The sequence below is a fragment of the Cherax quadricarinatus genome, chromosome 27 (genome assembly GCF_038502225.1).
Source record: "Cherax quadricarinatus isolate ZL_2023a chromosome 27, ASM3850222v1, whole genome shotgun sequence".
NCBI classification, from domain to species: domain Eukaryota; kingdom Metazoa; phylum Arthropoda; class Malacostraca; order Decapoda; family Parastacidae; genus Cherax; species Cherax quadricarinatus.
In genome coordinates this window covers 33,169,443-33,186,984 of record NC_091318.1, presented here as the reverse complement: position 1 = coordinate 33,186,984, position 17,542 = coordinate 33,169,443, and the positions used below count along the sequence as shown (strand labels likewise).

General features: G+C 38.9%; 1 protein-coding gene across 2 annotated transcripts in view; it reads left to right on the top strand.

Annotated features, from left to right (window-relative positions):
• Positions 1 to 15,494, top strand: part of LOC128691076 (irregular chiasm C-roughest protein) — a 203,809-nt gene extending 188,315 nt beyond the window's left edge. For both annotated transcript variants that reach the window (XM_053779871.2, XM_053779870.2), the window contains 2 exons: positions 4,284 to 4,513; positions 12,563 to 15,494. In XM_053779871.2, coding sequence (XP_053635846.2) covers positions 4,284 to 4,513; positions 12,563 to 13,057 — 725 coding nt within the window. In that variant the 3' untranslated portion in view covers positions 13,058 to 15,494. The remainder of the gene's footprint in view (positions 1 to 4,283; positions 4,514 to 12,562) is intronic.
• The last annotated feature ends 2,048 nt before the right edge of the window (positions 15,495 to 17,542 follow it).

Genomic DNA, 17,542 nt, shown 5'->3' with positions numbered 1-17,542 from the left:
GTCTTACCTAGCCATGATTGTTTGAAAAAAATCTGGATAACTAAGCTTACAGTGTTTGTTTCTTTCTCTTGGGCGAACACATAGAAATAATTAGATCTGAGAATCTCACATACGTTTAGATATCTTTTGTCGTGATAATAATAGTAATAATAGTAATAATAATAATTACAATACTACTACTACTACTACTACTACTATTACTATTACTACTACTACTACTACTACTACTACTACTACTACTACTACTACTACTACTACTACTACTACTACTACTACTAATAATAATAATAATAATAATAATAATAATAATAATAATAATAATAATAATAACAATGATAATAATAATAATAATAATAATAATAATAATAATAATAATAATAATAACAATTATAGTATACTATTTCATAATTACTAAATCAAATAACTCACTTGAAACTGTCATGAAATCTAAATCAGCTGTGAACACCACCACGTATTTAAATACAACAATAGAACTCTTCGTAATAAAATCTGTCATCCAGATCACATGTCTTATATCACGAGGTCACATATTACATATCACCAGGTCACATGTGTAATATCACCAGGTCACATGTGTCACATCGCCAGGTCACAATTAGAGTTCTGTTGCATTATCTCTGTCGCAGACTTCATCCAGGTTCCATGCTGTGTTACGCTCCATCGATTATGTATCGTGAATGTCCTTGGTGTTTTCAGTTCCCTGTGATGTATCATTACCCAACAGAACACTGCCTTTCTTCCACAACTGTATCACACTGAACACAACGTCTAATTCGTATTTCTTATAAATATTTAATATGGAATCTGTGTGTCAGTGTTTGTTTTCCTATCCTTGCATCAATTTTCACTCATTGTACTTAGTAATTTGTCGGTGTAATTATTTCCATGACGACCAGAAGCTGTACCTCTTCTTATGTTGTATCATTTCCATGACGACCAGAAGCTGTACCTCTTCTTACGTTGTATCATTTCCATGACGACCAGAAGCTGTACCTCTTCTTATGTTGTATCATTTCCATGACGACCAGAAGCTGTACCTCTTCTTATGTTGTATCATTTCCATGACGACCAGAAGCTGTACCTCTTCTTATGTTGTATCATTTCCATGACGACCAGAAGCTGTACCTCTTCTTACGTTGTATCATTTCTACGACGACCACAAGCTGTACCTCTTCTTACGTTGTATCATTTCCATGACGACCAGAAGCTGTACCTCTTCTTACCTTGTATCTATCATCGTTATATGTTGTACAGTGCTTTAATATACTTGGTGTCGTATAGTACGGTGTATAACTGGAGGGTAATGGCCTGGTAATGGACCGCGGCCCGGTCCATTACCAGGCCTGGAGCCTCTAGCTATACATGTATCATGTACGGCACATTGTGGATCTTCTGGCTATACATGTATTATGCACAGAACCGTCTGGGACCTCTGGTTAAACATGTATCATGTACTGCACGGTCTGGGACCTCTGGTTAAACATGTATCATGTACACTACGGTCTGGAACCTCTGGGTTTTGTTAATGAAGGGACTCGGACCTAAAACCCGAGGTTCATCGTTAATATGTCCATAACAATTCAGACGGTTCTCTTTATAGACACTATAAAGTATCTGAGAATAAAGTATCTGAGAATATAGTATCTGAGAATAAAGTATCAGTGAATAAAGAATATCAGAATAAAGTAACACAACAAAGTATCTCGGAATGAAGTATCACAATAAAGTATTTCGGAATAAAGCATCTCAGAGTAAAGTATCTCAGTAAAATATCTCCGAATAAAGTCGTTAATGTAATTGTGATATACATAAATGCAGATATCTGCATAACTTGTTTTATTACAAATAAATAAAAATAAAGCAATGAATTTATTTAATTATTTTTATTTCAAGTGTGTTAAGCTCCCCCCCCCAAAAAAAAAAAAAAAACAGGCCTCAGGCCTAGTAAGTTCTTAATTTAGCATGAATCAAGTATACACAGCCTAGTTGATCAGGCCCTGATCCATCGGGAGGCCTGGTCATGGACCGGGCCGCGGGGGCGTTGATCCCCGGAATAACCTCCAGGTAACCTCCAGGTAACACTATGTATCTAGTACCGTGTATTCAGCACTATGTATAAAGTGTCATACCTGCAACAGTGCAACACTTTCTCTCACCACGGCAGCCACGTGAGCAATGAGAAGTCACTGTGAAGTGTGGCGGAAGGCCGTGACATCATGCTAATGGCTGCTATCCAGCAGAATGCAATGACGAAAATAGACCCCCCCTGTATGGTAGACCTTTGATTTTCGTCACGGCATTATGTCGCTATGCTCACACGGCATAATGCCGTGCAGCTCATCTGACATAATGCCGTGACAAGCACTGTACGTTATCCAGGGCAAGATTTATAATACTCTTTATATGCTTTGGTGACCTCAAGGCGATGTTATATACATCACTGATAGATTTTGTTTGTGTATATCAACTGATCAGTTTCAGAATCTCACCGCTGGAGTGTCTTTCTCAGAAGAAGGTTGATATTATTATATAACAAAAAGGCACAATACTGTGTCTCGAACAATACACAAATAACCTTCACATAGGAGAGGGAAGCTTATGACTACGTTTCGGTCCGACTTGGACCCATAGCTCCCCTCTACTATGTCCGGGTTATTCGTGTATTGATATTATTAAAACGTTGTGTTGTTGTCATTTTGCCGACTTTAATCTCTAAATGGCAGAGTATTACTCTTTAATGTATTGATTTGATTTTTGATGTTGATGGGACTCTCTTGATCCAAGGAACTGGACTTATCCTCCCATTCCCTGGATTGAATCTGAATACTTCCCATTCCCCAAGACCTCTGTGACAACTACTGTTTTCTATTTTCCTCGGTATAAATTAAATATTTCTTGGTCTTAGCTTATGTAAATCCACAGTTGGCTGGATCTGTGTAAGAACTGGAGAACGCCTTTTCTGGTTGGCTGTAAACTTTTAGTGTTGATGTATTTTCTCCAAAGAAAGTTTAGCTTTAATTTTAAGTTATGTAAGTTTAAATTTACCAATTTTATTAAGCAAATTTGTTTCTGATGAAAGAACTCATAGTGTTTTTTTTTTTTGGTTTATTTTAGGTTTAATTTACATAAATTTCATTTAATAAAGCTTGTTTAATTACATGCAACTTACAAAGGCCCTAAAAGCTGGTAATTCTTTCTTAAAGAAGTTTTAATTAACATTGGCTTTACAGGTTCCAGTTTGGCTTTTCATGGATGGAAGTGAAAAAAAATTTAAATTTTGATTTTAATGCGACAACACAGGTAATTTGATAATACAAACCCTGCGCGGCTTCAAATTTAATGTGCACTTGTATTTTAAGATATTGGTGTCTCTAAAGTATAAAGAGAATGTCTTCTCAAATTGGCTACAAACCTGGTGTTTCTTGTTTGAATAACAGATATGATTCAGTTTTGGATCTTGAACTCAAATACTGACCTGTAATAGGAAGTCAGGCCGTCCTCTGAATGATTGTTTTCGCTTGCATTAATGTACAAGGACCTAGGAATATGCAAAATATGTGGCCCGGTGGTCTGGTGGTTAAAGCTCCCGCTTCACACACGGAGGGCCCGGGTTCGATTCCCGGCGGGTGGAAATTCCGACACGTTTCCTTACACCTGTTGTCCTGTTCACCTAGCAGCAAATAGGTACCTGGGTGTTAGTCGACTGGTGTGGGTCGCATCCTGGGGGACAAGATTAAGGACCCCAATGGAAATAAGTTAGACAGTCCTCGATGACGCACTGACTTTCTTGGGTTATCCTGGGTGGCTAACCCTCCGGGGTTAAAAATCCGAACGAAATCTTATCTTATCCTTTACTCAGATAATGCAACTACCGAAATACATCTTATTATTATTATTAGTATTATTATTATTTTTATTATTATTATTATTATTATTATTATTATTATTATTATTATTATTATTATTATTATTATTATTATTATTATTATTATTATTATTTTCTCTTGTACAGAGGCCGTAAAATAAGCTCATTTATCTACCACAAAAGTTGCCCAATTTATCAATATTGAATTAACCAAATATCTTTATTTTTTTGTTAATAAAATAATAGAAATCATAAGGTTTTCAAAGGATAATCAATGCCAGAAACTACAGGCCCTTGTTGATGATACTTACGTCACTTCCTCAGTACCAGGAAAACCAGTGGTCCTGGCAAAATGTTCCTGGTCCCCCTGAGGCTAATATGTATTTTTCTCCCTCAGGGTCACCAGTACCAGAGAAGCCTCTGGCCCTGACTGATGTCCCTGGCCCTCCTGTGGCTAATATGTACTCCGTGCCGTCAGACAGTAAGCTCTCAGAACTGACACCCACCACCACACCTACACACCAACCTTATGATGAGATCACGCCCACAGACGAGACTAAAGTTGGGGTTGCCCAAGCCTTCAACAGATTGAGTGGAGATTCTGGCCAAACCTTCATACCAGACCCAGTAAGTCCAACTGAAGATGGGGGTGAGGAAAGCCTGTGCTATAAACCGACTAGTGCCTCATCCTATCTCTTTACTAATAATTGATTTAGCTTGTTTTGTGTCAAAAGCCATAGTGTGTGTGTGTGTGTGTGTGTGTGTGTGTGTGTGTGTGTGTGTGTGTGTGTGTGTGTGTGTGTGTGTGTGTGTGTGTGTGTGTATGTGTGTGTGTGTTAGTTACCATTTTGTCCTAAGCACATGTCGATTAGACACTAGGCCTGTAGTATTTGCGAGTGTGTGTGTGGGTGTGTGTGTGTGTGTATGTGTGTGTGTGTGTGTGTGTGTTAGTTAGTTACCATTTTGTCCTAGGCACATGTCGATTAGACACTAGGCCTGTTGTATTTGACTTCTTCCTGTGTGTGTGTGTGTGTGTGTGTGTGTTTTTGTGTGTGTGTGTGTGTGTGTGTGTGTGTGTGTGTGTGTGTGTGTGTGTGTGTGTGTGTGTGTGTGTGTGTGTGTGTGTATGTGTGTGATTACCTACTGGTAACTACCGGGGTCGAGCTATGCTAGTGGTATCCTGTCTTCAATACTTTATTTTACAGCTTGCAACACTTTGCTAATTTCTCCTTTAATTCATTGGACTCCATTTTTTCATCACTTTACAACTGTGGCTTCATGTTATCCTGTTGCAGGTGCTAAGAAATCTTTATCAACTCTTCCAAATTCCTTTCCATACCTTATGTTTGGTTATCCTGCCTCCTCTTCGCCTCCAGTCAGCCATCATGGGCATCATTAATGCTTACAAACTTTTGTCATGGATCATATTGCTCAACTCTGGCAGCCATTTTATAGTTTTTCACTCAACATTTTCTAACATATCAATGAGTTTTCCTCCAGATGAGACGTCACAAAATTGCTGTATATTCTAATTTTGGCCTAATATAAGTTATAAATAACTTTCTTAACATTTCACCAACTATATAATTTTATTGTTTACCAGTGTAATATATAACATTATTATGTTTTATTAATATGCACTTCCGGTAATTTTTTTAAATAACTCCTAGATGTCTTTATTTTCCTGATACTTTCAATATTTTGTCACAGTTTAGTTTCTTCATGTGACCTGATTTCACTTTCTCGCATTTCTGTTACTTGGCATTTATCTACATTATATTTCATCATCCATCTATCACTCCATGTCCTCAATTTATCTAGATCCTCTTGTATTATTTATTATTAAAGATTCGCCAGGCCTTTTAGGAGTGGTGGCCCGGTCTTGGCTCCCTCTCTAGGGAGTGTCTGAGACCTAAGTCTCCCATGGGAGGAGGCACAAGTACCCCTTCATCTTTGGGACCAACTGTCCCCAGGCCTAGCCACATTCCCCGCCCTCAAGGGGCTCGTAGGGAGAAGCTAGGCCTCTCTGGTCTGCCATCACCGCCCTAAGGGGGCTAATGGGAATGGCAATTTTGTGAGCTGCAAGCTCTGGCTCAGGCACCTACCCTGCCCTAGAAGGGCTGGGCATGGTGTCGATCATCCTCTTGTAAAGATTTAGTCATTTTCATTATTAATTTACATAAGATACTTGCATTATCTGTAATTATATTCATATAAATTTTTATTCATCTGATAAATCATTTATATATATATATATATATATATATATATATATATATATATATATATATATATATATATATATATATATATATATATATGTCGTGCCGAATAGGCAGAACTTGCTATCTTGGTTTAAATCGCAACGTTCATCTTGCCATACAGGACAAGTGAAAATTTGTGTATGCAATAATTTCGCCAAAATCATTCTGAACCTAACGAAAAAAATATGTTTCACTGTGTTTGTTTAGTATTAAATTATTGTAAACAAATCTAAAATATATTTAGTTGGGTTAGGCTAAAATAAATTGTTCTTGTTATAATAAGGTTAGGTAAGTTTTCTAAGGTTCTTTTGGTGCAAAATGTAATTTTTTTACATTTACATTAATGAAAAATATATATCTTTAAACTTATAAAAGAAAATTTCAGAAAGGACTTAATTTTAAATGAGTTCTTGCTAATTGACCAGTTTTACATATACGGCCCGACAGATATATATATATATATATATATATATATATATATATATATATATAATATAGGGAGGTACCACCTCTAGAACTGTTCTGGGGGCCCTCATCCTCATAGAAAAGAATAAAGTTGTTTCAGGGGAAACTCAAGGTTCCCCCTGAAGCTGTTTGAAAATTGTTTTCTCCTACCTAGAACAGAGCATACTACAAACTCTGGCCATACAATAGAGCCGAGAAATAATGTAAGGGACCTGGGAGTAGTAATGTCTGAGGATCTCCCTTTCAAGGATCACAACAGTGCCACGATCACAAGTGCAAAGAAAATGAGAGGATGGATAATGAGAACGTTTAAAACCAGAGATGCCAAGCCAATGATTATCCTTTTCAAATCACTTGTTCTCTCTAGGCTGGAATACTGCTGTACATTAACATCTCCATTCAAAGCAGGTGAAATTGCAGATCTAGAGAGTGTACAGTGAACCTTTACTGCGCATATAAGTTCTGTCAAGCACTTTAACTACTGGGAACACTTGGAAGCACTTGACTTGTACTCGTTGGAACGTAGGAGGGAGAGATATATCAAAATATACACTTGGAAAATCCTGGAAGGAATGTTCTCAAATCTGCACACAGAAATCACTCCTTACGAAAGTAAAAGACTGGGCAGGCAATGCAAAATGCCCCCAATTAAAAGTAGGGGCGCCATTGGTACACTAAGAGAAAACACCCCAAGTGTCCGGGGGACAAGACTGTTCAACAGCCTCCCACTAAACATAAGGGGAATTACCAATAAACTTCTGGCTGCCTTCAAGAAAGAGCTGGACAGATACCTAAAGTCAGTGCCGGATCAGCCGGGCTGTGGCTCGTACGTTGGACTGCGTGTGGCCAGCAGTAACAGCCTGGTTGATCAGGCCCTGGTTCACCGGCAGGTCTGGTCATGGACCGGGCCGCGGGGGCGTTGATCCCTGTAATAACCTCCAGGTAACCACCCCCTTATATTTTATAGATTATTTAAAGACAAAATACACTGACAAAAATACAATATGAAGTAAAACAACATAGATAACAACTCAGAGCTACATCTCGAATACTTCGTCCAGCTCCCCGGAGGTGGGCCGCGTGCCCAGAATGCTGCAGACATTTACCCTCTGGATCGCAACACTGAGTCTCTGCAAGAGGAAGCTGGTCGCCCTGTGGTCCTTGGTTTCTATGATGTGCATTAATTTATAGCCTCCATCAATCTCTAATAATTATCTTGATTGGTCTACTCTTATTTTCACAGCTGTTCACCACCTTCCATTAAACAATTCTTTATTGTTCCATCTTATATTTCTGTTTGAAATAAAGTGTTTAATTCACTTTTCATACTCACTACAGAGTTCTTTGTATGGATTAATCTCCCTTATGAAATATTCTGTTTTTAATGTCTCCAAATAGCTCTCCAGGAGCCTTGGCAACCCAATACACATTGCCCTGACAAAGCTCCTGGAGAGCGAAACGTTGCAACATAAAAATATCATATTAGTTTCACCTTTCCACCTAACATCTCCACTGTCTCTCTATCTCTCTCTCCCTCCCTCTCTCTCTCTCTCTCTCTTAAGAAAAGACCACAAAAGAGACTGTTCAACATTTTAATTACTTTAGCCTTCACGCCTTTGCTCAGGATAATATTTTTAAATAAGAAAAAATAGTGGCAAAATTACGGACAATTTGTTAGGTAAATGGACACATCAACAAATAATGAAACATTTATTGTTGCTATTTATCACTCTTCATGAACTTTATTATCACAATACACACATTACAGGATTCAGAAGGGAATATACCTTTTGCTCTTAATATGATTAGATTTAATAAGTACATAAGAAAATGAAGAACTCCAGTAGGTTTGTGACACAGAATTTCCAGTCACTGAAACCGTGCTGGTTGTCGTTAAGGTTATTCTTTTCTAGGTGTTCCAGCACTCTTCTGATAATCTTCTCCATGACATAGCGTACTTTACATGTCAGTGACACTGGTCGGTAGTTCGTGTCTGTCTCTTTTTTTTTCAATTTGGAACTACATTTGCTGTCTTCCATATCTCAGGTAGTCGCCCTGTTTCGATAGATGTGTTGTTGTTGTTAGTGGTACACATAGCGCCTCTGCTCCCTCTCTCAGGATCCATGGAGAGATGTTATCTGGCCCCATGGCCTTTGAGGTATCTACCTCATTTAACAGCCTCTTTACTTTTTCCTCGGTTGTATGTATTGTGTCCAACACTTGATGGTGTACCCCACCTCTCTGTCTTTCTGGAGTTCCTTCTGTCTCCTCAGTGAACACTTCTTTGAATCTCCTGTTGAGCTCCTCACATACTTCCCGGCCATTTCTTGTGATCTTCCCTCCTTCCTTCCTGAGCCTGATTACTTGCTCATTGACTGTTGTTTTCCTACTGATGTGGCTGTACAACAGCTTCAGGTCAGATTTGGCTTTCGTTGCTATGTCATTTTCGTATTGTTGTTGGACTTCCCTTCTAGTGCATATTCATTTCTGGCTCTTCGACTGCTCTCCTTATTCTCCAGGGTTCGTTGCCTTCTATACTTTTTCCATTCTCTAACACACTTGGTTACTGCCTCTCTACACCTTTGGGTGAACCAAGGGCTCTTCTTGGCTTTCTTGTTATTTCTGTTACCCTTGGGTACAAACCTCTCCTCAGCTTCCTTGCATGTTGCTGTCACATATTCCATCATCCCATTTACTAATTTCCCTGCCAGTTCTTTGTCCCTCTGAACTCCATGCAGGAAATTATTCATGCCTGTGTAGTTCCCTCTCTTGTTGTTTGGCTTCATTCGTCCTGCCCTTCCTCTCCACTTGTAACTCTACTATGCTTCTCTCTGGACTTGTAGCTCTGCTATGTATTTGAAGGTCAAAAACCACATAGCCATTGGCCCCGAGGGGTCTTTCATATATGTTGTACTCTTTATCTGCACTATCCAAGGTGAAAACTAGGTCCAGTCTTCCTGGCTCATCCTCTTCTCTCTCTCTGGTAGTGTCTCTTACGAGTTGGTACATGAGGTTTTCCAGTATCACCTCCATCTTAGCCCTCTACGTTTCTGGGTCCCCATGTGGCTCCATGTTCTCCCAGTCAGTTTCCTTATGATTGAAGTCACCCACAGTCAGCAGCTTTGCCCTGCTCACAGGAGCCCTCCTGGCCACTTCAGCCAGTGTGTCAACCATCGCTCCGTTACTCTGATCATACTCTTGCCTTGGCCTCCTGCTGTTCTGTGGTGGGTTATACATCACTGCAATTACCACCTTGGGACCTCCAGCCTGAAGTGTTCATATTATGTAGTCTCTCTCTCCTCTGTATCCTATCTCAGTCATGTCCTCCTAGACTATTTCTTTGATGAAATGTTCAATCTCTTGTTTTTCTTTCTGCCATCTTTCATTAAGTGTCCTTTGCTCACCTGGAGCCCTTGAATAAACACTGACTTCTCAATTTCCTTATCCCTCTGTGTCTTTGGGTCCTATTTGTACATGATTATTGTCTCCCTTATTTTTTACTATAACTCTTGGTGGTATGATCTTGCCTCTGCATGGGACCTGTCACCTTCTCTACTTTCTCCCTGCTCACATACTGCTATCCCTGTTCCCAACAGCTCTTCCCCTTCATTCCACAGCTTTGCTTGGTGAACTGATAGGGCCTTAGCATTAGTCTTGTCTCCTTCCTTTCCACTGGGCTCCTCATTCAATGAGAGTGTACCTGGTTCAGATGCCATGTCTCCTCTGGGCATTAGCCTAGTAACTCACTTCAGCATAATTACCTCATATTCTAGGGTCCATATCCTGACTTCTACTTTAGTTTGTGACTCCCATTTCTTCTTTTCTGCCTCCATCCTCTTCTCTATTTTCACAGAAAGCTCACCTAGTTTGCTCTCCCACTCTTATTCCATCTTTTTACAATGCTCTTCCATCCATTCTTCCTTACCAGAACCATCTTTCTCCTGGTCCCTGAGCTCTCGATTTTCTCTCTGAGCCCCCATTTTTTTTAATGGGTTAGGTGTTGTAGTGTGTGTGTCTGCTGTTTGTGTGCACGTGTGTGTGTGTGCTCATGTGTGTGGGGGTGGGGGAGTTGTAAGTGAGAGAGAGATGGGGAGAGGGAGGAAGGTGGGAGAGGGAGAGTGCTGGGGAGGCGGAGAGAGAGTGGGAAGGGGGGTAGAGGGAGAGAGAAAAGGGGGAAGAGAGGGGGTGAGGAAGGAAAAGAGAAAGGGGAATGGGGGGAGGGAGATAACAGAATAGAAAGGCGAGAGAGAAATGAAAGAGAGAGAGGGAGGAAAGGAAGAGAGGAAAAGGCAAAAGGGGGAGAGGGAGGGGGAGAGGGAGAAGTAAGGGGGAGAAGGAGGAGAGAATGGAGGAGGAGGAGGAGGAAGAAGAAGAAGAGGAGGAGAGGGAGAGAGAGAGTGAGACAGTAAGAGAGTGTGTGTGAGAGCGAGAGAGTGGGAGAGTGAGACAGCAAGAGTGAGAGTGAGTGGGCAAGAGAGACAGTAAGAAAGAGTGGGAGAGTGGGGCAGCGAGAGAGAGTGACAGAGTGGGAGAGTGTGAGCGAGTGTGTGTGTGTACTCACCTAGTTGAGGTTGCAGGAGTCGAGTCCAAGCTCCTGGCCCCGCCTCTTCACTGTGTGTGTGTGTCTATATGTGTGTTTGTGTGTGTGTGTATATATATATATATATATATATATATATATATATATATATATATATATTTGTGTGTGTGTGTATGTATGTATACTCACCTAATTGTACTCGCCTAATTGTACTCACCTAATTGTAGTTGCAGGGGTTGAGACTCAGCTCTTGGCCCCGCCTCTTCACTGATCGCTACTAGGTCCTCTCTCTACTTCCTGAGCTTTGTCATACCTCGTCTTAAAGCTATGTATGGTTCCTGCCTCCACTACATCACTTGCTAGGCTATTCCACTTCCTGACGACTCTGTGACTGAAGAAGTACTTCCTAACATCTCTGTGACTCGTCTGAGTCTTCAGTTTCCAAATGTGACCCCTCGTTTCTGTGTTCCCTCTCTGTAACATCCTGTCTCTGTCCACCTTGTCTATTCCAAGCATTATTTTGTATGTTATCATGTCTCCCCTGACCCTCTTGTCCTCCTGTGTGTGTATGTGTGTGTATTTGTGTGTGTGTATATATATGCCAGTGTATATATAGGAGGGGTTGTGTATGTGTGAATGCGAGGGTGGTTCCTGTTTATTTAGGCCGCCAACGGTTAGTAGGCTGTGTACGTGTGTGCTTGTGTTAGTGTTAGTTTTGGGTTTGAGTGTGCGCGTGAACATGTGTATGCGTTTTGCGTGCGTATGAGAGCTCAGAATGTTTGCATGGTCCGCGTGTACATGTGGTTCTGTGGCCTGACTTTGACCTGATGCTGGCCCAACCGCCTACATGCTAGTTCCTTCTTTGTTTATCCTACTTCCTAAAATACCTTCTTCCTAGATTCCTAGCTATGTAGTGTGTGTGTGAGAGAGAGAGAGAGAGTATGTGTGTGTGTGCCTGGAAAATAACCCTCCTCGCTTACTCCTCCTTAGCCAATCTACCTATCAATGATACTAAGTCTACTCTCTGCTTCTACAAGTGCCTGAAAAAAACACTAGTACCTGCGTGTGCACGTTCGTTTGTGTGTGTACTGGTGGAGCCCCACACAGCCTGCCGTCATGCCCTAAGTTAACTCACCTACACCTTAGTAAATGTTATTAAGTGCTAGTAAATGCTATTTACACTAATTCTGATAGCTTTCAGGAGTGATTGTGTGTGTACTCACCTAGTGTGTGTGTGTGTGTGTATGTGTGTGTTTGCACGCGCACACAACCACGAGTGCTAGGACACACGCTTACACAACTGCATGCACGGATGAGTGAAAGTGTATTTCTCTAATTTCAAGAAACATGTAATATTGCAACAACTATCAAGTATAAAATACTAACACTGAGCGTCAACTCTCACAGGATAGCGAAGGAGGACGAGGTTACGTTCCCTTCGTGGACTACCATGGGAGAGACTACGCCCCAGTAGCTAATGGGCGGCGGGCCTCCTACAGTGATTTGGGGCCTTATTCCAACCCGGCTCCTCCCACATCAGTGTCGTCAGCCTTGCCAGACTTCTGCACCATCAGACGAGGCACTAGAGGACACGACCTAGCAGTTGAGAACGGCATGAACGTACTGGGTACAACTAACTACCAGGACACATCAACGTTGAGAAGCAACAGTAGTGCCCAAATCCTCTCCCACCACTCTCCCTATTCCACTGTCCGCTCTCCACCACCGCCTCCTTACCAAAAGAATTTCAAAATAGGATCCCCACGAGGAGTCACATCCCCCACAGTCACCACATCCTTAACCCTCTCAAACTCTGTGGTTCACACCGACGAGCATGGGTCCCCAGAAGCCAAATATATCTTCTCACCTGAGGCTATGATGAAGCCTGGCACTCTGGTGTGACACTAGCCCCCTTCCTTCCTTATCTGTGTGTGTGTGCTGAGACACTAGTGGGAGCTGGGATCTCATGTAGGCCTGTGAGGGGAATTGCTCTATTTACCTCCTATCATTTACACAGCATTGTGAAAACCTTAACACAGGTTTTAAGGTAGATCATGTAAGCTCTTCATTTAGCATCCACAGGTGAGGTGTTAAGGCGACATTTTCACCTGCATATGGACAACACCTTTAACAAGATCCCACATTTCCTGTTTCAGTCTTCATATTCTCCTTCATTTCCGAGAGGGCTCCAACTTCTATTCCATTTCTTTGTAGTCTTCACCTCCTCTTCCATTTCATTTTGGAGTCTGCATCTCCTCTTCCACTTCTTCGTCGAGTCACTAATGCGCATAAGTCTCCTTAGAGTTCATCGAATTTTTACCTCAATTAAATCTGAACAACCTCGAGTTATCAGCTGCTCTTTGGGAGCTCTATCAGTTTTGTGGAGTCATAACTGCTGCTGAGGAATCTCCATAATAATAATAATAATAATAATAATAATAATAATAATAATAATAATAATAATAATAATAATAATAATAATAATAACAATAAAATAGAATTACTACTACTACTAATAATAATAATTATATTAATAATAATTATAATTATAAAAATTATAACAACAAAAATTATTACAATAAATTAAAAAAAAGTACTCTAACTGCTAAACACGATTTTGTTAAAAAAAACCATAACATATTGCTAATTAATGCTTTGAGAATATTGAAAATAACTAAAGAGGTCTACTCGGTTTATATAACACATTTGTTGTGCCAATCTTACTGCTAAAGATTTAATGGTTTGACCCTAATAATAGTTATATTCAAAGTCTTTTATAAACACAGCTTGGAGGTGAGTGGGGTGCATCTTTATGACTAAAGATTTTACAGTGCAATTATTCCAACACACTGAATTACCTGAGAAATATTTGCTAGAGATTTGGAGAAAGACAGAACTTACTGGTTACATCTCCTTGCGAATCTGCGAATAATTCCTGCATCTTGTTTGATTCAACATCTGTAAGATAAGGCATTAAACACGAATACTGGTTATTTCAAACTGAATCTCTCTGTAAATGAACACACCGATAATTTTTTGAACTTAAAGCATGGATTAGAGTAAAATTTCTAGTATGTTTGAAATTATAATTGTTACCTGATCTTAAGTTTTAAAATGTTTATCCATGTATAGCATGTATTAACAGTGCCTGATGTCGTTTCCTCCTATAAGTCTCTATAAGCAAGGGTCTCGTTATTGGGTAAAGATAATTTAGGTTCTGAATGCTTAAAACGTCATTTTCATGTTTTTATATTTGGTATCGTGCGCCCTTAGTGTGTCATTTTTTACACAGTTTTGTGAAACTTATGCGTTAGATTTATCCTCGATTTACGATGATCCGTGCTAAAATTTACATATTTTATATCTGGAACTCTTGCCAAACTTCATAATTTGATGTGTTTAAATATTTTACTCAGGATATCATACCGCTATCATTCCCGTGATACTTATAATAATAATAATAATAATAATAATAATAATAATAATAATAATAATAATAATAATAATAATAATATAATATCTTTATTTCTACAAGTACATGTACAAGGTATACAGACCATAGCTGACATCAGTTACATATTACCATATAGAAAGCCACTCGTTATGCAGAGCATTTCGGGAAAATTAGGTCAGTTTTGTCCCAGGATGCGACCCACACAAGTCGACTAAGTACCCATTTTACTGATGGGTGAACATATACAACCGGTGTAAAGAATCACGCCCAGTGTTTCTACCCTCTCTGGGAGTCGAACCCAGACAACGCCGTGTGAAGCGAGAGCTTTAGCCACCAGCCTAATGTGTCTCAAGTGGGTAAACATGTGGGCACGCCAGGCACTTTGCATAACACTCTGCATTCGAATCTTAAGGAAGTCCTTGATAAATGAACTTAGTGGGGCTAAAGCTGTGATTTCACTGTGCATTATAATACATGCATTAAATATTCAGAAGAGTGAACGTGGGCTCGAATCAAGGTCGGTAAACTGACAGTCCGACGCTCGACCGTCTACACTAACCCAGGCCTTTAATACGAAAAAATAGGAGGTGGGGAAAGAACAAATCTACTGATAAAGCTCCTGGTCCGAGGGAAGGAATTCAGTTGGTTTATAGTTGGTGCCTATGACGGAATATAATACAGTATTATTTCCGATTCCTTCGTATTAGAGGACCGGGTTATTCAACAAGGTGTTTGTGGTCTGAAGGAGGAGTGTTGATATGCTGTAGTGTTTTTTGTAAGTGTAAATTATTTACACATCTGGCAAGACAGTAATGGAGTGAATTATGATAAAAGTGTTTCTTTATTTTTCAGGTCACCCGGCCTAGGTGGGAAACGGTCGATGTGTTAAGAAATAAATTATATATATATATATATATATAATATATATATATATATATATATATATATATATATATATATATATATATATATATATATATATATATATATATATATATATATATATATATAATATGCGTCGTGCAGAATAGGTAAAACTGGCAATTTTGGCTTAAATAGCAACGCTCTTCTTACCGAATAAGGCAAACGAAAATTTGTGTGTGCAATAATTTCGCAAAAATCATTCTGAACCTAATGAAAAAAATATGTTTCATTGTGTTTATTATTAAATTATTGTAAAAGTTATCTAAAATATATTTAGTTGTGATATCACAATATACAAAACAACCACTACGAGAAAAATAGTGAAATTCCAGGCGTTATCATGATTTGTCAAATTCTCAAGGAACTGTAAAAATCATAGAACAGTTGAAGGCTTATGAGGCTGTGATATCATCTGACAGTCACATCAGACATTACATCCCTCCCATTATGATACAGATGGGATGATTGACTTTTCAAAAAGGGCTTAAAATCTTGCTAAATTTTATTAATTGTAAGTGAATCTTATTTGCATAATTATAAACCAATAATTATATTAACATGAAAAAATCATGAATTTTCATTCAATTATATTTCTCCTGACCATAGATCTGCTTGATACAACTTTCTCGGCTTTGTGAAACTCAATTGGATGATTAAAATCTAGCATATGGACATTTAGAGCATAGGATTCTTGTCTAATTCTAACGCTGAATGTATGTTGTTGTAATCATAGTTCAAGGTTTTTGCCAATTTGTTCATAATAAAATTTTCTATATTTTTAAAGGGAATCTTGACGCTCAGCCGTCGGCATTTTTTGGGGAAGTTTAGAATCAGAATTATTTTTACTGTATCAAGTTTTTTAGATGCAACTTTTTGGCTAAATTTCCTGCATTTCCATCAATGTTTTAGAGATTTTTGGGAATTTGTAACCCAGAGTTCATAGATGAATAAATCCTGAAGATATAGGAAATAGACAATGATCTAAAAACCAAAATTACTTAATTGATAAATCCTTTAAAACTGCCAGAATTACATTTTACTAGTCAAAAAAAAAAAAAAGACGAACAATCATATTTAACCAAGAATATGTTGAAAACCTTTTTGAAATACTTTCTCTACTTACGAATTTTAAAATCAAAGTTATATTAAAAAATATTGATATAGTATAAAAAATTTTGTTTAAAAATGTCTTAAAAAATGTTGATGGTCTTTTTCTACAAGATTCACTTTAAAAAATTATCAAAAATTCTAATGTTCTGTTTATTCATGTGAGAGATTTTAACCATTCACTTGATTTCAAAAGACCAAGAAACTTATATCAAACAGATCTATGGTTGAGAGAAACATAACTGAATCAAGATTAATAAAAATTAGTTTTGATTTTAATGTGAATTGCTAGTGCACTCGGCTCATACCCTGAGGTCCGGGGGTCGATCCCCAGGTACGGTTGGAAACATTAGGACGTGTTTCCTGAAGATATCTGCTGTCTGGTGTTTACCCATCAGTAAAATTGGTACCTGGGTGTTAGTTGACCTACGTGGGTCACATTCTGGGAGAAAAACTGACCTAATTTTCCCGAAATGCTCTGCTTAAGAAACGGCTTTCTATACGGTAATATGTTATTGATGTCACATAAGCCTGTATACCTTGTACATGCACTTGTAGAAATAAAAAAATATTATATTATGTAAATTTAAGCTATATTTGACAAGTCCTCCATCATTTCACCCGCATCATAATGGGTCGGGAGTTATGTCGTATGTGGGGTGATATCTCAGCCTTATAAGCCTTCTGCTGTTCTGCTGATTTTACAGCTCCTTGATAATGTGAGAAATTACGGGAGTGAGTGAGTGAGAGAGTGAGAGAGAGAGAGAGAGAGAGAGAGAGAGAGAGAGAGAGAGAGAGAGAGAGAGAGAGAGAGAGAGAGACATACCTACCCATAAAGTTTGTTCGAATCGGACGTCAAACCAATTTTTTAAAAATAATATAATGGTTGACAAAGGGCATTA